General features: G+C 49.6%; 1 protein-coding gene across 1 annotated transcript in view; it reads left to right on the plus strand.

Moving 5' to 3' along the window:
* The window catches only part of Dclk3 (doublecortin like kinase 3), a 52,567-nt gene that overhangs the window by 19,045 nt on the left and 16,909 nt on the right, over window positions 1–16,613 (plus strand). Inside the window, exon 2 of the mRNA XM_032910852.1 lies at window positions 9,268–11,108. Within this exon, the coding sequence (XP_032766743.1) occupies window positions 9,268–11,108 (1,841 nt within the window). The remainder of the gene's footprint in view (window positions 1–9,267; window positions 11,109–16,613) is intronic.

Below are 16,613 nucleotides of genomic sequence, written 5' to 3' on the forward strand. Positions count from 1 at the left end.
ATTTAGCTATTCGGGGCTCCTCACTGGAGTGGTCTTTCTATGAAATCAATATCACCTAAAACTTAGAATTACTTTTTTTTGGGTGGGGGGGGTGGGCAAGGTTTTGAACGTAGAAAGTCAGAATGGCTTTCAACTCCTGGCAATCCTCCTGCTCCAATCTCTGGAGTACTACGACTACAGGTGTACATCACACTCAACTTTCAAAAATGACCATTTAAGGAATCTTAAGGCTGTGCCACTCTTCTGTCCCACACCGTAGCAGATGGGGGACTTTCACCTGTCCTGACACACACAGGACAAATGGGAAATCCCAGCTGCGGATGCTGACAGATGGTTCAGGAATCTTTAAGCCCATCTAACTCCATCCAACAGAATAGTAGAGATACAGAAACGATCAGAGGAAGACATGCGAGTTTGCTCTTTAAAAAAATACTGTGGTGCTGTGGATGGACTCCACGGTCAGAGGCTTGCCTGACAGGTGCCCACTGTGGAGCCAACCACCCACCAACCCACAGCCCGGCCCTGGGAGTAGCCTTTCTACTGCTCTCTCTAGCCTCACGATGAGGAATGCACTGTTACTTTTCTGTGGATGTCAGAAAACATCTGACGAGAAGCGATTTTAGGAAGCAGAAGTTTGCGTTGGTTCACGGCTTGAGCAGATACTATCCACTGTGACAGAGAAGGTAAGGAGGCAGATGACTCCTTGGCAGCAGGAGCGTGTGGCAGCCTCTTGCTTGCATCTCAAAAGATCAGTAAGCAGAGAGAGAGGAGAGAGAGAGAGAGAGAGAGAGAGAGAGAGAGAGAGAGAGAGAGAGAGAGAGAGAGAGAGAGAGAGAGAAGAACAGAGCCTTTCAAAATCCACTTCCTCCAGTGGGATCCACCTCCTAGAGACTCAGCAACTTTCCTAAACAGAATCTGGCTGGAGACCAAATTGTTTAAACCCGGGAATCCGCGGGGCATGTCGGTCTTGCCATTAAATGTTACAGAGGAAGTGTGTTAAAGCCCCATTTGGCTTGGTCGGTTTGAAGTGCTGTATGACACTGGCCAGTGGGCTGGGGAGTCTGGAGTCACCAGACAGACAAATCAATGGTGAAGTCTTAGCATGTGGGTGGCTGGAGGAGAGGGCAGAAGGCGGGGCGAGTGTTTCCAACAAGACCCATAAAAAAAGACCCCCTTATCTAGCATTCAGCTCAAGGCAAGGCTGCCTAGAACGGCCTCTGACAGAGTTGGGTTTACCAATTCAGGTCACTAGAGGTAGCAGCTGGAAACCGTACCCTTTTGTGATTTCACCGAGTGGGCGAGTGGGCGGCGGAGCCTTGGGGATGCAGTTGTAGGAGAACTGGAAGGAAACATTAAACCCAGTGGCAGGAAGGAAAGACCAGATGTCCCCAGGGAGAGCTCCTGGAGGCCCAAAGCAGGGCAGCCTCCTCAAGTGTCCCAGAGAAAGACCACACCAGGGCAGGGTGGATTGGCATGAAACGCTGGGCTGGCAACAGGTCTGTTCAAGAAAAGAGTTCAGGCCACTTCCGAACCAGTGAGGTGGGAGAGGAGCTGTAGAGTACATGCCAGACAGTGGCTGGAATGTCCATCGGGAGACAAGGCAAGAGAAGCATCACCATTACGGCCAGCTCTGGGAGCAAGTGGGGCCGTGTTAATATTACGGCTCAGTGCACTGTGTCCCGGCTGCTCTGCCGCTCACATAGGCCCTCCACCTGCAATCTCAGTCCACAGAGCATTGGGTCCCTAAGGTATAATGTGGCTCCTCCTCTTCCCCCAGTTGCTATGCAACTTCTTTCCCCGCCCTCTGTTGTCCTCTGGCTGTCTCCTCTCCCTAGAGGCTTCTGTTGAGCCTGAGTCGGGCAGCAGGCAGGGTGATTTTTCCTCACTTATACCTGGTCACCTGGGGTCCAGAGGTTACACAGGCTTTGGAAATGTAGCCCCTACCCGCTTCCCTTTTCTCTGTAGCTTACAGGTTCTCGAACCAAGATGTTTGTTCCCTCTTCTTTCCTTGAGTCGGTCTCAAGCTGTCTGTAAACTTGCGGTATACTGGAGGATGGCTCCAAGCTTTCGACTCCCCAGATTCCATTTCCCAAATGCCGGTTTTACAGATGCGCAGCCCTGGCCCCCCAGCTTGTGCAGTGCTGAGGTAGAACCCAGGGCTTTGAGAATGGTAGGGGAGCACTGTTGAGCTTAGCGACACCCCAATTTCTGTTCCCTCTTCAGGCATTCGGCCTGCTATCTTCTCCCAGGATCCCAGGAGCTTCCTCTGCTATTCCCTAGCTCTCTGGATCTACCGGTAACTGCAGCCAATAGAGGCATGCGCTCAGGTCAGCACCTGCTTGATGTTCCCCTGTGGAAGGGAATCATGGACGTCCCTCATCACTGTTCTTGGTGTCATGTCTTGCTCATATCGCAAGTCTCACCCTATAAGATTAAACACTTGCAGACAAGCCCCACTCCCAGGAGACTCTGGCTTTTGACTTTGTCCTTGCTTCTCAGAGTGTGGGACAGGGGCGGGTGAGAAATGCAAATCCCGGGCTCGACCCCCAGAAGACTGACTGTTTAACAAACTTCAGGCAGTTGCTACAGAATGTAGCAAACTGGAAACTAACCAGCAAGCCGTTTAACCATTAACATAGGCACTCAAGGAGGCAGCAGGGACGTCAGGGGAGAGTTCAGAGGCTGCTTGTCAATTTTTTTTTTTTTTTTTTTTTTGTTCTAGGGTAGGTTCTCTTTTCTCTTCGCCCTCCCTCCCCCTCCCCTTCTCTTGCTGTCTATGGAGGTGACTCCAGTCGAGACTCCTAGCAGAGGAGGATATGGCTCCTGAAGTGGTCACTTCCTGTAGCCAGGCAGGACACCCAGTGGAGGGGCAAGCATAGCACAAAAAATCCTTCGACCCAAAATGTGTCCTGTCTGTAGGATGTGCAGGGACAAAGAGATCTTGCCTTTAAAGATGGTCCCCAGGAATACTGGAGGCAAGACAGGAGTCACACTAGTTCCGCCATGGCTGTCACGAACAGCTTAGCAAGACGCATCTGCTAATGGTCAGGCAGAATAGGCTAAGGACTGGCAGGTGGCACTCCCAGAGACGGTGAGATACCTCTGTGCCTGGAGGCACCTAGGGCAATGGTGACCAGATCAGCAGATAAAACCAAAGCAAAACAGAGTCACTCCTAAGAGAAGAGAGGGAAAAACAAATTTAATCTCCCTTTGGGTGTCTCAGTCAATGTCACGATGTTGGTAAAGACTGGGGTGACAGCATCCGTCCGGAAGAGCTTGATGGACCGCCTGTGATGACAGCATCCGGCGACAGGACACTTCTTTCCTTGTCACTGCTTCCAGCTTCCATTATTTGAACGCTGGCCGGGCTTCCAATTTACAGAACAGCGGCATCTCTGCCATGTTCCCGGGTTTTAATTCATTTGGAAAACTCTCCTCGGGATGTTTGCATTACTAAGTGGGGATTGCACAGATGTTTCTCTGGTCTCATAGCCACAAGTGAGCAGAATGTGTTTGTTCCCAAATGACGCCTGGAAAATGCCCAGAACGAACTCAGTGAAAAGGAAAATTTCTCCCATTTCCTATCCTGAATCACAGTCCATCTCTGAGGGAAATCCGGTCAGGAGTTCAAACAAGAGCAGGGGCAGGGACCGTGGAAGAGCACTGTCAACTAGCTTGTTCTCAGGCTCACAATCAGCGCTCTCCTCCTCCTCCTCCTCCTCCTCCTCCTCCTCCCCTCCCTCCTTCTCCTCCTCTTCTTCCTCCTCCTCCTTCTCCTCCTCTCCTCTTCTTCCTCCTTCTCCTCCTCCTCATCTTCTTCTTCCTCCTCATCCTCCTCTTCTTCTTCCTCCTTCTCCTCCTCTTCTTCCTCCTCCTCCTCATCTTCTTCCTCCTCGTCCTCCTCTCTCCTCCTCTTCTTCCTCCTCCTCCTCCTCTTCTTCCTACTCCTCCTTCTCATTCTCATTCTTATTCTTCTAGAAGCATTTATTTATTTAATGAATGTGAGTACATTGTATCTTCAGACACACCAGAAGAGGGCATTGGATCTCATTACAGATGGTTGGGAGCCACCATGTGGTTGCTGGGAATTGAACTCAGGACCTCTGGAGAGCAGTCAGTGCTCTTAACCACTGAGCCATCTCTCCAGCCCCCAGCTCTTTTTCTTATACACCCCAGGCTCATCTACAAGGGTTGGCACCTTCCATAGTGGGCTTGGGCCCTCCCACATTAGTCAACAATCAAGAAAATGCCAGCAGTCATGCCTATGGGCAAATTTGATGGAGGCATTTCCTCAGCGAACGTTACCAAAATGACAAAGTGACAGGCAGACAGAGAAACAGAAACTCAGAAGGATCCTGGGATGTTCCCGCATGCACAGCTAATGAGACTAAGGATTTAATGGCGGCTTTCTGACTCTGCATTCCATGTTACAGCCGAACAATGAAGTTCTCTCGAACTTTGAGCAAATGGACCACTCTCACCTAGTTGTTTGTCACACGCTTTCCTTGGTGGTTTTCCCACGGAAGACGAATGTCTGCTACACAAATTCTTTCCCCTCCAGTTTTAACCCATCCAGTGGCTCCGACAGTGAGGATGCTTGGTGCTCAAAACAGGGATGCTGTTGTTTGTGGCAAAAAGTGTGCAGCTGTTGGTCTTGATTGCCAACCTAACAGGGACCAGAGTCACCGAGGAGACAAATCTATGAGCATGTTCTCGAGGGAGTTTACAGGTCAGGATCACTGAGACAGGGCGACCACTGTAACTGTGGGTGGCACTGTTCCATGGGCTGCAGTCCCCGGCTGAAGAAAAAGAGTGGATTGAAACATCAGACTTTCATCTCTCTCTGTTTCCTGACCATGGCTGGTGTCTTAGGGTTTTACTGCTGTGAACAAGCACCATGACCAAGGCAAATCTTTATAAAGGACAACATTTAATTGGGACTGGCTTACAGGTTCAGAGGTTCAGTCTATTATCACCAAGGCCAGAGCATAGCAGCTTTCAGGCAGATGTAGGGCGCAGAGTTGGGGGGCGAGGAGCTGAGAGTTCTACATCTTCTTCTGAAGGCTGCTAGGAGAATACTGGCCTCCTGACAGCTAGGACAAGGGTATTAAAGGCCACACCCACCCCAACAAGGCCACACCCACCCCAACAAGGCCACACCCACTCCAACAAGGCCACACCCACTCCAACAAGGCCACACCCACTCCAACAAGGCCACACCCACTCCAGCAAGGTCACACCCACTCCAACAAGTCCACACCTCCCAACAGTGCCATTCCCTGGGCTAAGCATACACAAACATCACAGATGGAAAGTAACTTGCTTCCTCACCCTCCTGCTTCCGTGACTTTCCCCACCTTAGTGGGCTGTACTCTTTGAACCCAAATAAGTCTTTCCTTCCTTAAGTTGCTTCTGTCAAGTGTCTTGTCACAGTTACAAGAAAAGCAACAAATACAGTAGCCACGCAGCTGCATTTCTCCTGGGGCTCTCTTGTTCCTCGGTGCACCTAGAGCTCTGTAGGGCCATTACTGCTGAGTTCTCTGTCTCCCAAGGATCTGGGGGTCTAGGTAGTGGACTGAGCATAAAAGATGCTCTCTGTTGGAACCCGAACTGTTCTGTCTTTACCTTCCGTTGGTTGTGTCCTGGGTTGTCTCCTTGGTTCAGAGACATAGTGCCATCAGCTTTTTCTCCTTACTTCCAGGGATCCATGAACGCTTTGGACAGAGTCTTGGGAAAATGTCTCAGCGTAGCTATCCTGACAACCCAACCCCTTCTTTCTTCCCAGACCTGGGTACCTTGGGGTCAAGGTGCCCACCAGAAGATCTATATCACGGCCTTCCAATGTTCCTTATGACTCACATCTCCCTAAGTTGCTCTCCAGTGTGGAGGCCGTCCAGCGTTGGTCCTGTTCCATGAACACTGCCTTACACCACTCCGATGCACCATCTAAGACCCCTCTCCAGGGTCTTCTCAAGCAGTCCCATCACGAATGCATTTGGTGTTTCTTTGCCTGTATGTCAGGACTCCTCTCTTCTGGCTTGCACCTGAGGACGCTTCCCTTCCAAAGCCCATGGCTGTCGAAGGCAGGGCTAGGAATTTAGTTTCCCACGGCTGCCACAGAGATTGCTATTTTCCCACTTCCTGCTCTCCCCCAAGCGAGACTCGTGTCATCCCTCGGTTTGACACTGTCATGAAGAGACTGACCGTTTCTCCAAATAACCAGAACGTCTATTCCACCTTGGCTTTGCACTTATTTGTAGAAACCTCAGGACAACCTCTCCTACTCCACGGCAGGGTCCTGGGCCCTGACCAGGGGACTCAAACCCACTCAGTGCTAAAGGCTCAACTCAGCTCCTGTCCCTCAATCACTCCTGATGCTCTTTCTTTTGATATTTGTGTCTGGTTCATCTGTTGGCTTTTCCTGGGAGTGGTCTCTGGCCCCAGCCAATATTTGATCCTTTGTGCTACCCTGTCTGGGATATTGGTTGAAATACGGTTCCCAGGTCCTATACTTTGACTTCACAACCAAGGGATTGGTAAGTCTGAATCAAGGTCCTACCGTATATGCGGATCCTTATTTTCTTTTCCTCCTCACTCACCCTTCACACGTATGTGTGCATTCCATGGCCACCTTCCCTCATAACCTTCCTCAGGTCCAGGATGCAGGCGGTTTAGATCCTGTTCCTGTTGCCTGTGACTGGAGCAGTGTGACTGCAAGAAGGTATAACCGATGTCCGTAAATAAATCCCTTAACTGTAACTGCGATTGTCAAACTCACAAACTCAAGGCACGTGGGAAGCACTGCTTGTCATCTGATCGACAATGTGCCTAGATAGAAAGTGTCTCAGAACAGATTGTCTGTTATAATTAAAAAATAAAACACATTCTGTGTGGCCAGGAGGGCCAAGCTGTCCATCCCCGCGCAAGCCGGGCTTCTGCTGTGGTTGATTCAAATACACGCTGAGGCAATCACTAGGAAATTTTAGACACTATAGTTACTTAAAAATATTTTTGTCTTCTTTTAAAATATTTGTGTGTGTGTGTGTGTGTGTGTGTGATGTTGTGCGTATAGGAGTCCAGTACCTCAGAGGATAGAAGAAGGCACTGGATCCCCTGAAACTGGAGTCACTGGTCATTGTGAACAGCCTGACATGGATGCTGGACCAGTTTATGCTCCTAACCATGGAATACCTCTCTTGCCTCGTGCTTATAACCTTTAAAACTAATATTGTTATTCTGCTTCATGTGTGTTCATGTGTTTTGCTGCATGTAAATATGTATACCATGTGCATGTGTGTGCCTGGTGGTGGAGGAGGCCAGGAAATCTGTGGGATCCTCTGGAACAATATGTCTGTGAGCATGCTATGGGCTATGGGTGTGTGGGAGTCAAGCACCTAGAGTCTTTCGGAAGGTCAGCCAGTGCTCGTAACCACCGGCCATTTCTCTGACCTCTGACCATACTTTTTTTTTTTTTTTTTTTTTTTTTTTTTGACGAGATCTCCTATGTATCCCTCAGCTGGTCTGAAGCTCACTATGTAGACCAGGCTGGCCTTAGATTCACAGAGATCCACCTGCCTCTGACTCCAGAGTGATTAAAGGCTTGGGCTGCCATGCCTGGTGTGTTTATTTGAGGCTGGGTCTCATTTTGTAGCCTGCTAGCCTGAAACCCATTGTACAGTCCAAGTTCTAACCTCAGATTCATGGCAGTTTTCCATGTGACCATACCTAGTGTTCTCTCTCTCTCTCTCTCTCTCTCTCTCTCTCTCTCTCTCTCTCTCTCTCTCCCTCCCTCCCTCCCTCCCTCCCTCCCTCCTTTTTTGTTCTGAGATAGGATCCAGGGATTTGTACATCATAACTATCAAACACGCATCGTTTCACTGAGATGAACCTTATTTGAAATAAGGAGAGAAAAAAATCTTCTAGAGATGAAATTTCTCTACTTGGATTAAAATCCCCAAGCTCTTTACACCAACCTTTTAAGCAAACTTTCAACTAGATCTTTAGCACCCCCTTTCCCCCCCAGACATTGGCCCGGCAGTGTTTCTGATGACGGGCAAAGCTGTGCACCTAGACTTGTGCCTTAACTGAAGGAACTGATAGCACAGAAACTGATACTAAGGTTATAGGGTAAGTGTTGATAGCTATCAGCATTTTGTTACATGAACTACGACCTGTTTACTTTCCTATTTACTTGACAACACTGGGAGGGAAATGCTACCTTCCGATTGTCACAGGTTTAAAAGAAGGAAGCACAAAAACTTTGCCTGAGTCTATAGAAATAGTTAGGGGTCACTCCAGGATGGAAATCCTGGGCTGCCTCAGCTGCGACCATCATGCTGTCTCCTCATACAGCTTCCCTTGTAGGAGATGAAAGTCTATCTGGGCAAAAGGATGGGAAAGATCAGAGGCCCCTGAAGTTCTCTGAAATGTTTAGCTTCATGTTGCATCCTAGGCAGACAGTTTGGGACTTTAACTTGTGTTCAATGGGCCAGACCCTCACTCTAGGTTTCCCCTTTGTGTCCTGGCTCAGGGGAGGCCTCTCCAAAAGAGCTTCCTCAGCCTTTCTGTTGACCCCATTCTGGGCTCCCACAGAGGAGACTGAAGCTGAGACACAAAGCTTAAAGGTGCTGTCATCTATCTGTCTGTCTGTCCATCCATCTATCCATCTGTCCATCCACCCATCTGTCCATCCATCCATCTGTCCATCCATTGGTCCATCCAACCATTGGTCCATCCATCCATCCATCCATCCATCCATCCATCCATCCATCCATCCATCTGTCCATCCATTGGTCCATCCATCCATTGGTCCATCCATCTGTCCATCCATTGGTCCATCCATCCATCGGTCCATCCATCCATCGGTCCATCCATCCATCTGTCCATCCATCGGTCCATCCATCCATCGGTCCATCCATCCATCTGTCCATCCATCCATCTGCCCATCCATTGGCCCATCATCCATCCATCCATCCATCCATCCATCCATCCATCCATCCATCTATCCATCCATCCATCTACATCCTCTATTTATCTGTCTATTTATCTATCTGTCTGTCTGCCATCTATCTATCATTTTATTTATTTATTTATTTGTTTGTTTGTTTGTTTATTGTAGCTGGTAAATGAAACCTGTGTCCTCTTCTGTGCTGGCTAGCTGTTCTGTGACCAAGTTACACTTCCAGTCCTTCCATCAGTCAGCCCAGCAGTCCAAAGGATTCTCTAAAGCCACTTTGAGCAACCCCCTCTGTACTTCTCCTATTGCAGGCCATCGGGGTCCATGTGACCATTCTCTAAAATGCTTAAGCTCGAAGATCTCTGAGAGGAAGTTGCCAGGCTCCTGGCTGCCTTCGGGACGAGGACCTCTGGAGAAGCCAGTCCTGGGGCCACGTGGTGCCGTCATGCCGATGTTCAGCCCTCAGAGTAGCCTCCACTCAGTCCACGCAGAGCACAGCCCACTGAAGCCCAGGGTGGTTACGGTGGTGAAGCTGGGCGTGCAGCCGCTCCGCAAGGCCACCCTGCTCCTCAACAGGCGGTCAGTGCAGACCTTTGAGCAGCTCCTGTCGGACATCTCTGAAGCCTTGGGCTTCCCGCGGTGGAAGAATGACCGTGTGCGGAAGCTGTTCACCCTCAAGGGCAGGGAGGTCAAGAGTGTGTCTGACTTCTTCCGGGAGGGTGATGCTTTCATAGCTATGGGCAAAGAGCCGCTGACATTGAAGAGTATCCAGTTGGCTATGGAGGAACTGTATCCTAAGAACCGGGCCCTTGCCCTGGCCCCTCACAGTAGAGTCCCCTCCCCGAGGCTAAGAAGCAGACTTCCCAGCAAGCTTCTGAAAGGAAGTCACCGCTGTGGGGAGGCAGGAAGCTATGGTGAGGTAATGGGGAACAAGGCAGTCATTAGGCACCAGGGCAAGACTTCCACGGAGCTGGCCCCAGAAGACAAGGCAAGGGCCCAGAAGAAGTGGGTAGGAGGGAAACAGGAATCAGAAAATGGTGGCCTGCCGCCACCTAGAGAAGCCACTCAGGAGGAGACGCATGCAAGTGGGGAGAAGCACCTCGGGGTGGAGATTGAAAAGACCTCGGGGGAGATTGTCAGGTGTGAGAAGTGTAAGAGAGAAAGAGAGCTGCAGTTGGGCCTGCAGAGGGGGCAGTGCCCTCCGGGAACCAGTGAGCTGGACCTGGGGAGGGGCCAGAAGAGGGATTCCGAGAAGTTGGTCAGGACCAAGAGCTGCAGGAGGGCTTCTGAGGCAAAGTCTACAGATGGAGAGGAAGGGTGGAAGGGTGACAGCCACCGGGGCAGCCCCAGGGATCCCCCTCAGGAACTGAGGAGGCCCAACAACAACTCAGACAAGAAAGAGAGCAGAGGCTCAGAAGCGCAGGAAAGTCACCCTCAGGGCGTGGCCAAGGCCCAGAAGGACCTCATGGAAGGTCCGCCAGCTGTAGAGGAGGGGGCGGTGGACGCGAGGAGAGATTCCAGGCACACATGCAGGATTAAGCATGCTGCCTGGCTCCGGAGAGAGCAGCAGGCTGAACCCCCACAGCTCCCCAGAACCCGAGGGGAGGAGAAGGAAGCAGAGCATGAGAAGAAGTCAGGTGGTCTGGGAGGGAGGAGGATGCTAGAAAAGGAGTCTAAGACGAAGCCGGAAGAGAACCGGCCGGAACGACCCAGTGGCCGGAAGCTGAGGCCCACGGGCATCATCTCAGCGGATGTGGAGAAGCACTATGACATAGGTCGGGTCATTGGGGATGGGAATTTTGCCATCGTGAAGGAATGCAAGCACCGAGAGACCAGGCAGGCTTACGCCATGAAGATTATTGACAAATCCCAGCTGAAGGGTAAGGAGGACATTGTCGACAGTGAGATTTTAATTATCCAGAGCCTGTCTCACCCCAACATAGTGAAACTGCACGAGGTCTACGAAACAGAGGCAGAGATCTACCTGATCATGGAGTATGTGCAGGGAGGGGACCTTTTCGATGCCATCATCGAAAGTGTGAAGTTTCCGGAGCCTGACGCTGCAGTTATGATCACAGACTTGTGTAAGGCCCTCGTCCACATGCATGACAAGAAGATCGTCCACCGGGACCTGAAGCCGGAAAACCTCTTGGTAAGTCTGCAGTTTTGCTGTTGCAAGAGGGGTGGGCCTATAAAATGTAGGACACAATGGGTATCAACTGCTTCATGCCGTGTGCTGGCTGGTTTTGTGTATCAACTTGACACAAACTGGAGTTATCACAGAGGAAGGAGCCTCCCTTGAGGAAATGCCTCCATGAGATCCAGCTGTAAGGCATTTTCCCAATTAGTGATCAAGGTGGGAGGGCCCTGCCTATTGAAGGTGGGGCCATCCCTGGGCTGATAGTCCTGGGTTCTATAAGAAAGCAAGCTGAGCAAGCCAGGGGAAGCAAGCCAGTAAGCAGCATCCCTCCATGGCCTCTGCATTAGTTCCTGCCTCCAGGTTCCTGCCCTGTGTGAGTTCCAGTCCTGATTTCCTTTGGTGGTGAACAGCAATGTGGAAGTATAAGCTGAATAAACCCTTTCCTCCCCAACTTGCTTCTGGGTCATGGTGCTTTGTGCAGGAATAGAAACCCTGACAAAGATACACTGTTTTACCTTTGTGTTTGAGACTATTCCCTTACCCTACTTTAACATGCTTACTTTAGTACTTAAAAACTTGGTTACAGTTCCTACATTGCTTAATAAATTTGTTTTGATTGTTACATAAATATAAACATTTCTATTTAAATAAGACAGAAAATGTTTCCTCTTACCCTAGGAGATAAATATGTTTGCTTTGATGGCGAACATGTGACTTAATTTATCGAACACTTACATACCCTCTGGCATAGACAGTGAGCGTCTAACTGGTGGCGGCTTCTCCCTCAAGCTTTACGCTGACCATCCAATCCTCCCTGTGTCCTCTCTGAGGACAGTGCTGTGCCAAGGAGGTCCCAGTCTGCAGAGCTGGAGAGATATGTGTGTGGATCACATGTGGCTTGTGGGAAAGTGTCTTGGTTTCTGTTGCTGTGATGAAACGCCATGATAAAAAGCAAACGGGAGAGAAAAGAGTTTATTCTGCTTACACTTCCACATCACTGTTCATTGGAGGAAATCAGGACAGGGCAGGAAGCTGGAGGCAAGAGCTGATGCAGAGGCCATGGAGGGGTGCTGCTTACCGGCTTGCTCCTCGTGGCTTGCTCATCTTGCTTTCTTATACAACCCAAGACCTCCAGCCCAGGGATGGCACCACCCACAACAGGATAGCCCTTCCCCACCATCAGTCACTAATGAAGTAAATGCCCTGTAGGGTTGCCTACAGCCTGATCTTAGGGAGGTGAGGTTTCCTCCTCTCAGATGACTTTAGCTTATGTAAAGTTGACATGAAACTATGAAGCACAGGAAGGCAGGTCCCCAGAATTTGCTTCCTGATTTTCTTTCTTTAGATTAAGGCCTTATCCTTTCCAGAACTTAGTGTTGAATGACTTCCCTAGGGAGACAGAAACAAAACCCAATGCAGTCCGGACAGGGCACGGATGACAGACAAAGAAAGGTGCCACCGTGCTTAGCTTAGTGGTTTTATTAGAGTTGCCTAGGGGAGTGGCGTGTGGATAACCCAGGCAGCTGCTTCACTGTTCACCCCTGCATGGATACCGATGCCCTACCCAAGCTGGACCTCTCTGCTGGACCTGCAGGCAGTTTCGCAGGAGAGCCTCTGTTCCTACAGCAGTTGTTTGCTAACCTTGGGGGGAACCTGAAAACTTTCTAAGCGCCACGAGTCCTAAGAGCCTTCCTCTTTGACCTCTTGGAGAGTGAAGGCTTTGATTGGAAGCAAATGGCCACCTAAGAGTTTCCTGACTGATTTCGTTTAAAATTTTTATTGGTGCTGGGGAGATGGCTCAGTGATTAAAGGTGATTGGTGCGAGAGGACTTGAGTTCAGTACCCAGCCCCCATGTTTGGCATCTCACAATTGTCTATAAATACAGCCCCAGAGCATCCAACTCCTTTTCTAACATCCCCGGGCATCTGTACCACATGATGTCCACATGCACACACAGACAATACACTCACATGTGCACGGGATTGAATAACCAAATACATCCTTAGATGATGAGTGTGTGTGTGTGTGTGTGTGTGGGGGGGGATGGAGCATTCATGCAATAGAACCATGTGTAGTGGTCAGAGGACAGCATTGTGGAATCAGATCTCACTTTCCACCTTGGTTCCTAGGGATGAAACTAAGGTGTCGAACTTAGTGTGGCCAGGATCTTTACTCATTGGGCCATCTCCTCAGCCCTAATTTCCTGATTTAATAAGAGCAGAACACTAACTGTAAGTAGTACCTTGGATGGCTAAGCTAAAATAGGCATGAGAAAAAGCAGCATCCCCCTGACACGCAGAAGCCAGAACATCATTCCCAGCTTGGTTACATGCTCCTGCTCAACATAAAAATGTCACAGGATGGCCTCCTGCTTCCTGTAGGGCTACTGTGTCTTGAGTGGATCCTGATCCTGGGCTCCAACTGCATAGGTAGCAATAAATAGCCTAGTAAGGGCACCAGTGGAAGGGGAAGCCCTTGGTCCTACTAAGCCTGGAGCCCCCCAGTAAACGGGATTCTTGTGGAGAGGGCGGTAATGGGGGAAGGATTGGGAGGGGAACACCCTTATAGAATGGGAGGGGGAGGGGTTGGGGGATGTTGCCTCCTTCCCCTACCTGCACATGGGAACAAGACACCCAATCAGATGTCAGATGTGCTGCTACATGCCTGTAGCCCCAGTACTTGGGAGGTAGAGGCAGGAGGATCAGGACGTGAAGATCACCATTGGCCATCTCTAGTGCAGGAGCAGCCTGGTCTTCTAAGGGCCCTGTCTCAACAGAGACACCTCGGAATGACTCCTACCTCCCCACCTGCCCACCAAAGCATCCTCAAACTGTCCCCAGTTCAATCTTCCAACTCTGCCAATCTGCTGAGAGTTTTGGGTGCTCTCCGAGTTAGACAAGGATCCCGGCTGAGTGTGCTCTCTCTTACTGCAGTGAGGAAGGAACCCAGTGTGTCTTACAAGTACATTCCTGGCAGTCTTGGTCACAACGACAAATCTCACACTGTCGCCATCTGGCATCTCTGTTCCGTTTTCTTCTTCATAGCTGTGATCACCACCTGACATGTTCTGATCACCACCCGGCACATGCTATATCTTTACTTTTTTTTTTAAAAGGAAATTATTGGGGGGCTGGAGAGATGGCTCAGAGTTTAAGGGTACGGGTGTTCCTTCAGAGGACCTGGGTTTGATTCCAACACGGTGGCTTCCAACTATCTGGAATTTATCTTTAATTCCAGGGGATCCAATGTCCTCTTCTGGCCTCCTTGGGCACCAGGTATCGACACGGTGCACAGATAAACATGCAGGGGAAATACCCATCCACATAGATAAATAGATGATTAAAATTATTTTAAAACGAATCACATCTTTATTTATGTGTTGTATATTGAGGGAGGCGGGTGGCAGGTAGCTATGAGCATAGCACATTTCAGAGGAGGACAATTTATAGGATCAGTTCTCTCTTTTTGCCGTATGGGCCCTGAAGAAGGAAGTCAGGCTTAGTGGCAAGCATTTTTACCCAACGGAGCCATCTCAGCAGCTGTGATGTAAGCATGTGATCAAAAGCAAACTAGGGAGGAGACTGTTTACTTGGTTTACAAATCCTGGGTCATAGTCCACTGAAGGAGCCAAAGTGGGAGCTCAAGGCAGGAGCCTGGAGGCTGTAACTGAAACAAAGACCACAGGGGTGGGGGGTAGGGAAGTGGGGGTGGGGGCCGAGAGTGGTGGGTGGGGGAGGTGGGGGATGCTGCTTACTGGCTTGTTCTCTGTGGGTTTCTCAGCCTGCTTTCTCGTACAACTTACCAGCCCAGGAATGGCTCCTGTCACAGTGGCCTAGGCCCTTGTTCTTCGTTGCTAATCAAGAAAATGCCCTCTAGATTTGCCTACAGGCAACCCAATGGTGACATTTTTTCTCAGTCGAGGTTCTTTCTCCAGGTAACTCCAGGTCAACAAAAACTGACCACTATTCAGTCCAATATTCAAATTAAAAAATATTTATTGTCATTATCACCACCACCACCACCACCACCACCACCACCACCACCACCACCACCACCACCACCACCACCACCATCGTTGTGTGTGTTCTGTACATGCGTGTATGTGCTGTGCATGTGTGTGTGACTGTGGGTGTGCACATGACATGGTGTGCACATGGAGGTCAGAGGACAACTTTCTGGAGTTGGTTCTCTGCTTCCGTTTTACTAGAGTCTTTCTTGTTATGGCTCCTGTGCCCCACAAGGCAGCTGCTCCTGGAGTTTCTGGACACATCCCCATCTCTGTCCCCCCCCCTTGGAGGAGTGCTGGGATTCCGCACGCGTGTGCCTGCGTCTGGATTTTTATATGATTTCTCTCACATCACCAGGCTTTCGGAGTCTTTTCCCCACTAAGCTGTCTTCCACAGTTCTACTTTTCCTTCCTTTCCTTCCTTCTCTCCCTGGAAAGGCAGGTCCGTGATATCAGGGTTTTATTCAGGCTAGACTGAGAAACAGGACCGTTTTGCCACACGGCGGACAGTTAACAGACATTAGTTGGATGACATCATTCCCTGCTGCCTGGGGAACGGCAAACGCTCTGCTTGTTGCTGATGTCATCGAGACCAGAGTATGGAAAGGACTGTGGTGCCCAGGCATTTATCATGCAGGGCCACTCAGAGCCTGGTTGCTGCAGACAAAGCAATGGTGAATGAGACGGTTATGCCAATAAGCCATGTGGTTATTTTTATTTTTTTATTTTTTGGGTGGGGCAAATTGGCCAGGAATTTAGTTCCCTTTAAATCTCCAGGCTGCAGAGCCGTGTCTGTGAACTGCCCCCATGGGCAGCCTGAAGGCAGACTGAGTCAAGCTCATTTTCCTGTGAAACGAGGTTTGTGTTGACCATTAACTTAGGGACTCCTGTTTTTGCCAACTTTAATAAAATTGCAGGAGGAATTTGACTGTTTGCCTGCATGGTCTGAATTAGCCTTCAATAACTCTCTTGGAGAAACTGAATTTTTATATTGCTGGTGTTCTTGTCCCTTCTCTATTGCTTTTAAAAATTCTTTATTATTATCTCTACCTCTATATCTATCTATCTATCTATCTATCTATCTATCTATCTATCTATCATCTATCTATCTATCTATCATCTATCTGGCTAATGTATTCACTGATGTATCCCAGACTTGCCTCAGGCTTGCTGTGTAGCCTGAGGATGACACTGAACACCTGATCATCTCACCTCCATTTTGTACTTGCTGGGGTTACAGGCAGGTTCCTTCCCTGGTTTATGGGAAAGAACGCAGGATTTCAGTATGCTAGTCAGACACGAACTGAGTTACAGCCCCCACCACTCGGTCTTTTTGTTGTTTCTGTCTACTGGGTCTGAACTGGGGCATTTTTCCTGTTTGATGTCGACTTTCAACAGAGTCTTTGTTCTTTCCCTTGCTGTTTTTACTGAACGCTTTAAGCAGGAGAGATTCTTCTGAGAGCTCCGGGTATGTCCTAGGAGCTGGGTGTTCCCTACACACGCAGACTAA

This window comes from Rattus rattus, chromosome 8 (assembly GCF_011064425.1).
Source record: "Rattus rattus isolate New Zealand chromosome 8, Rrattus_CSIRO_v1, whole genome shotgun sequence".
NCBI lineage: Eukaryota > Metazoa > Chordata > Mammalia > Rodentia > Muridae > Rattus > Rattus rattus.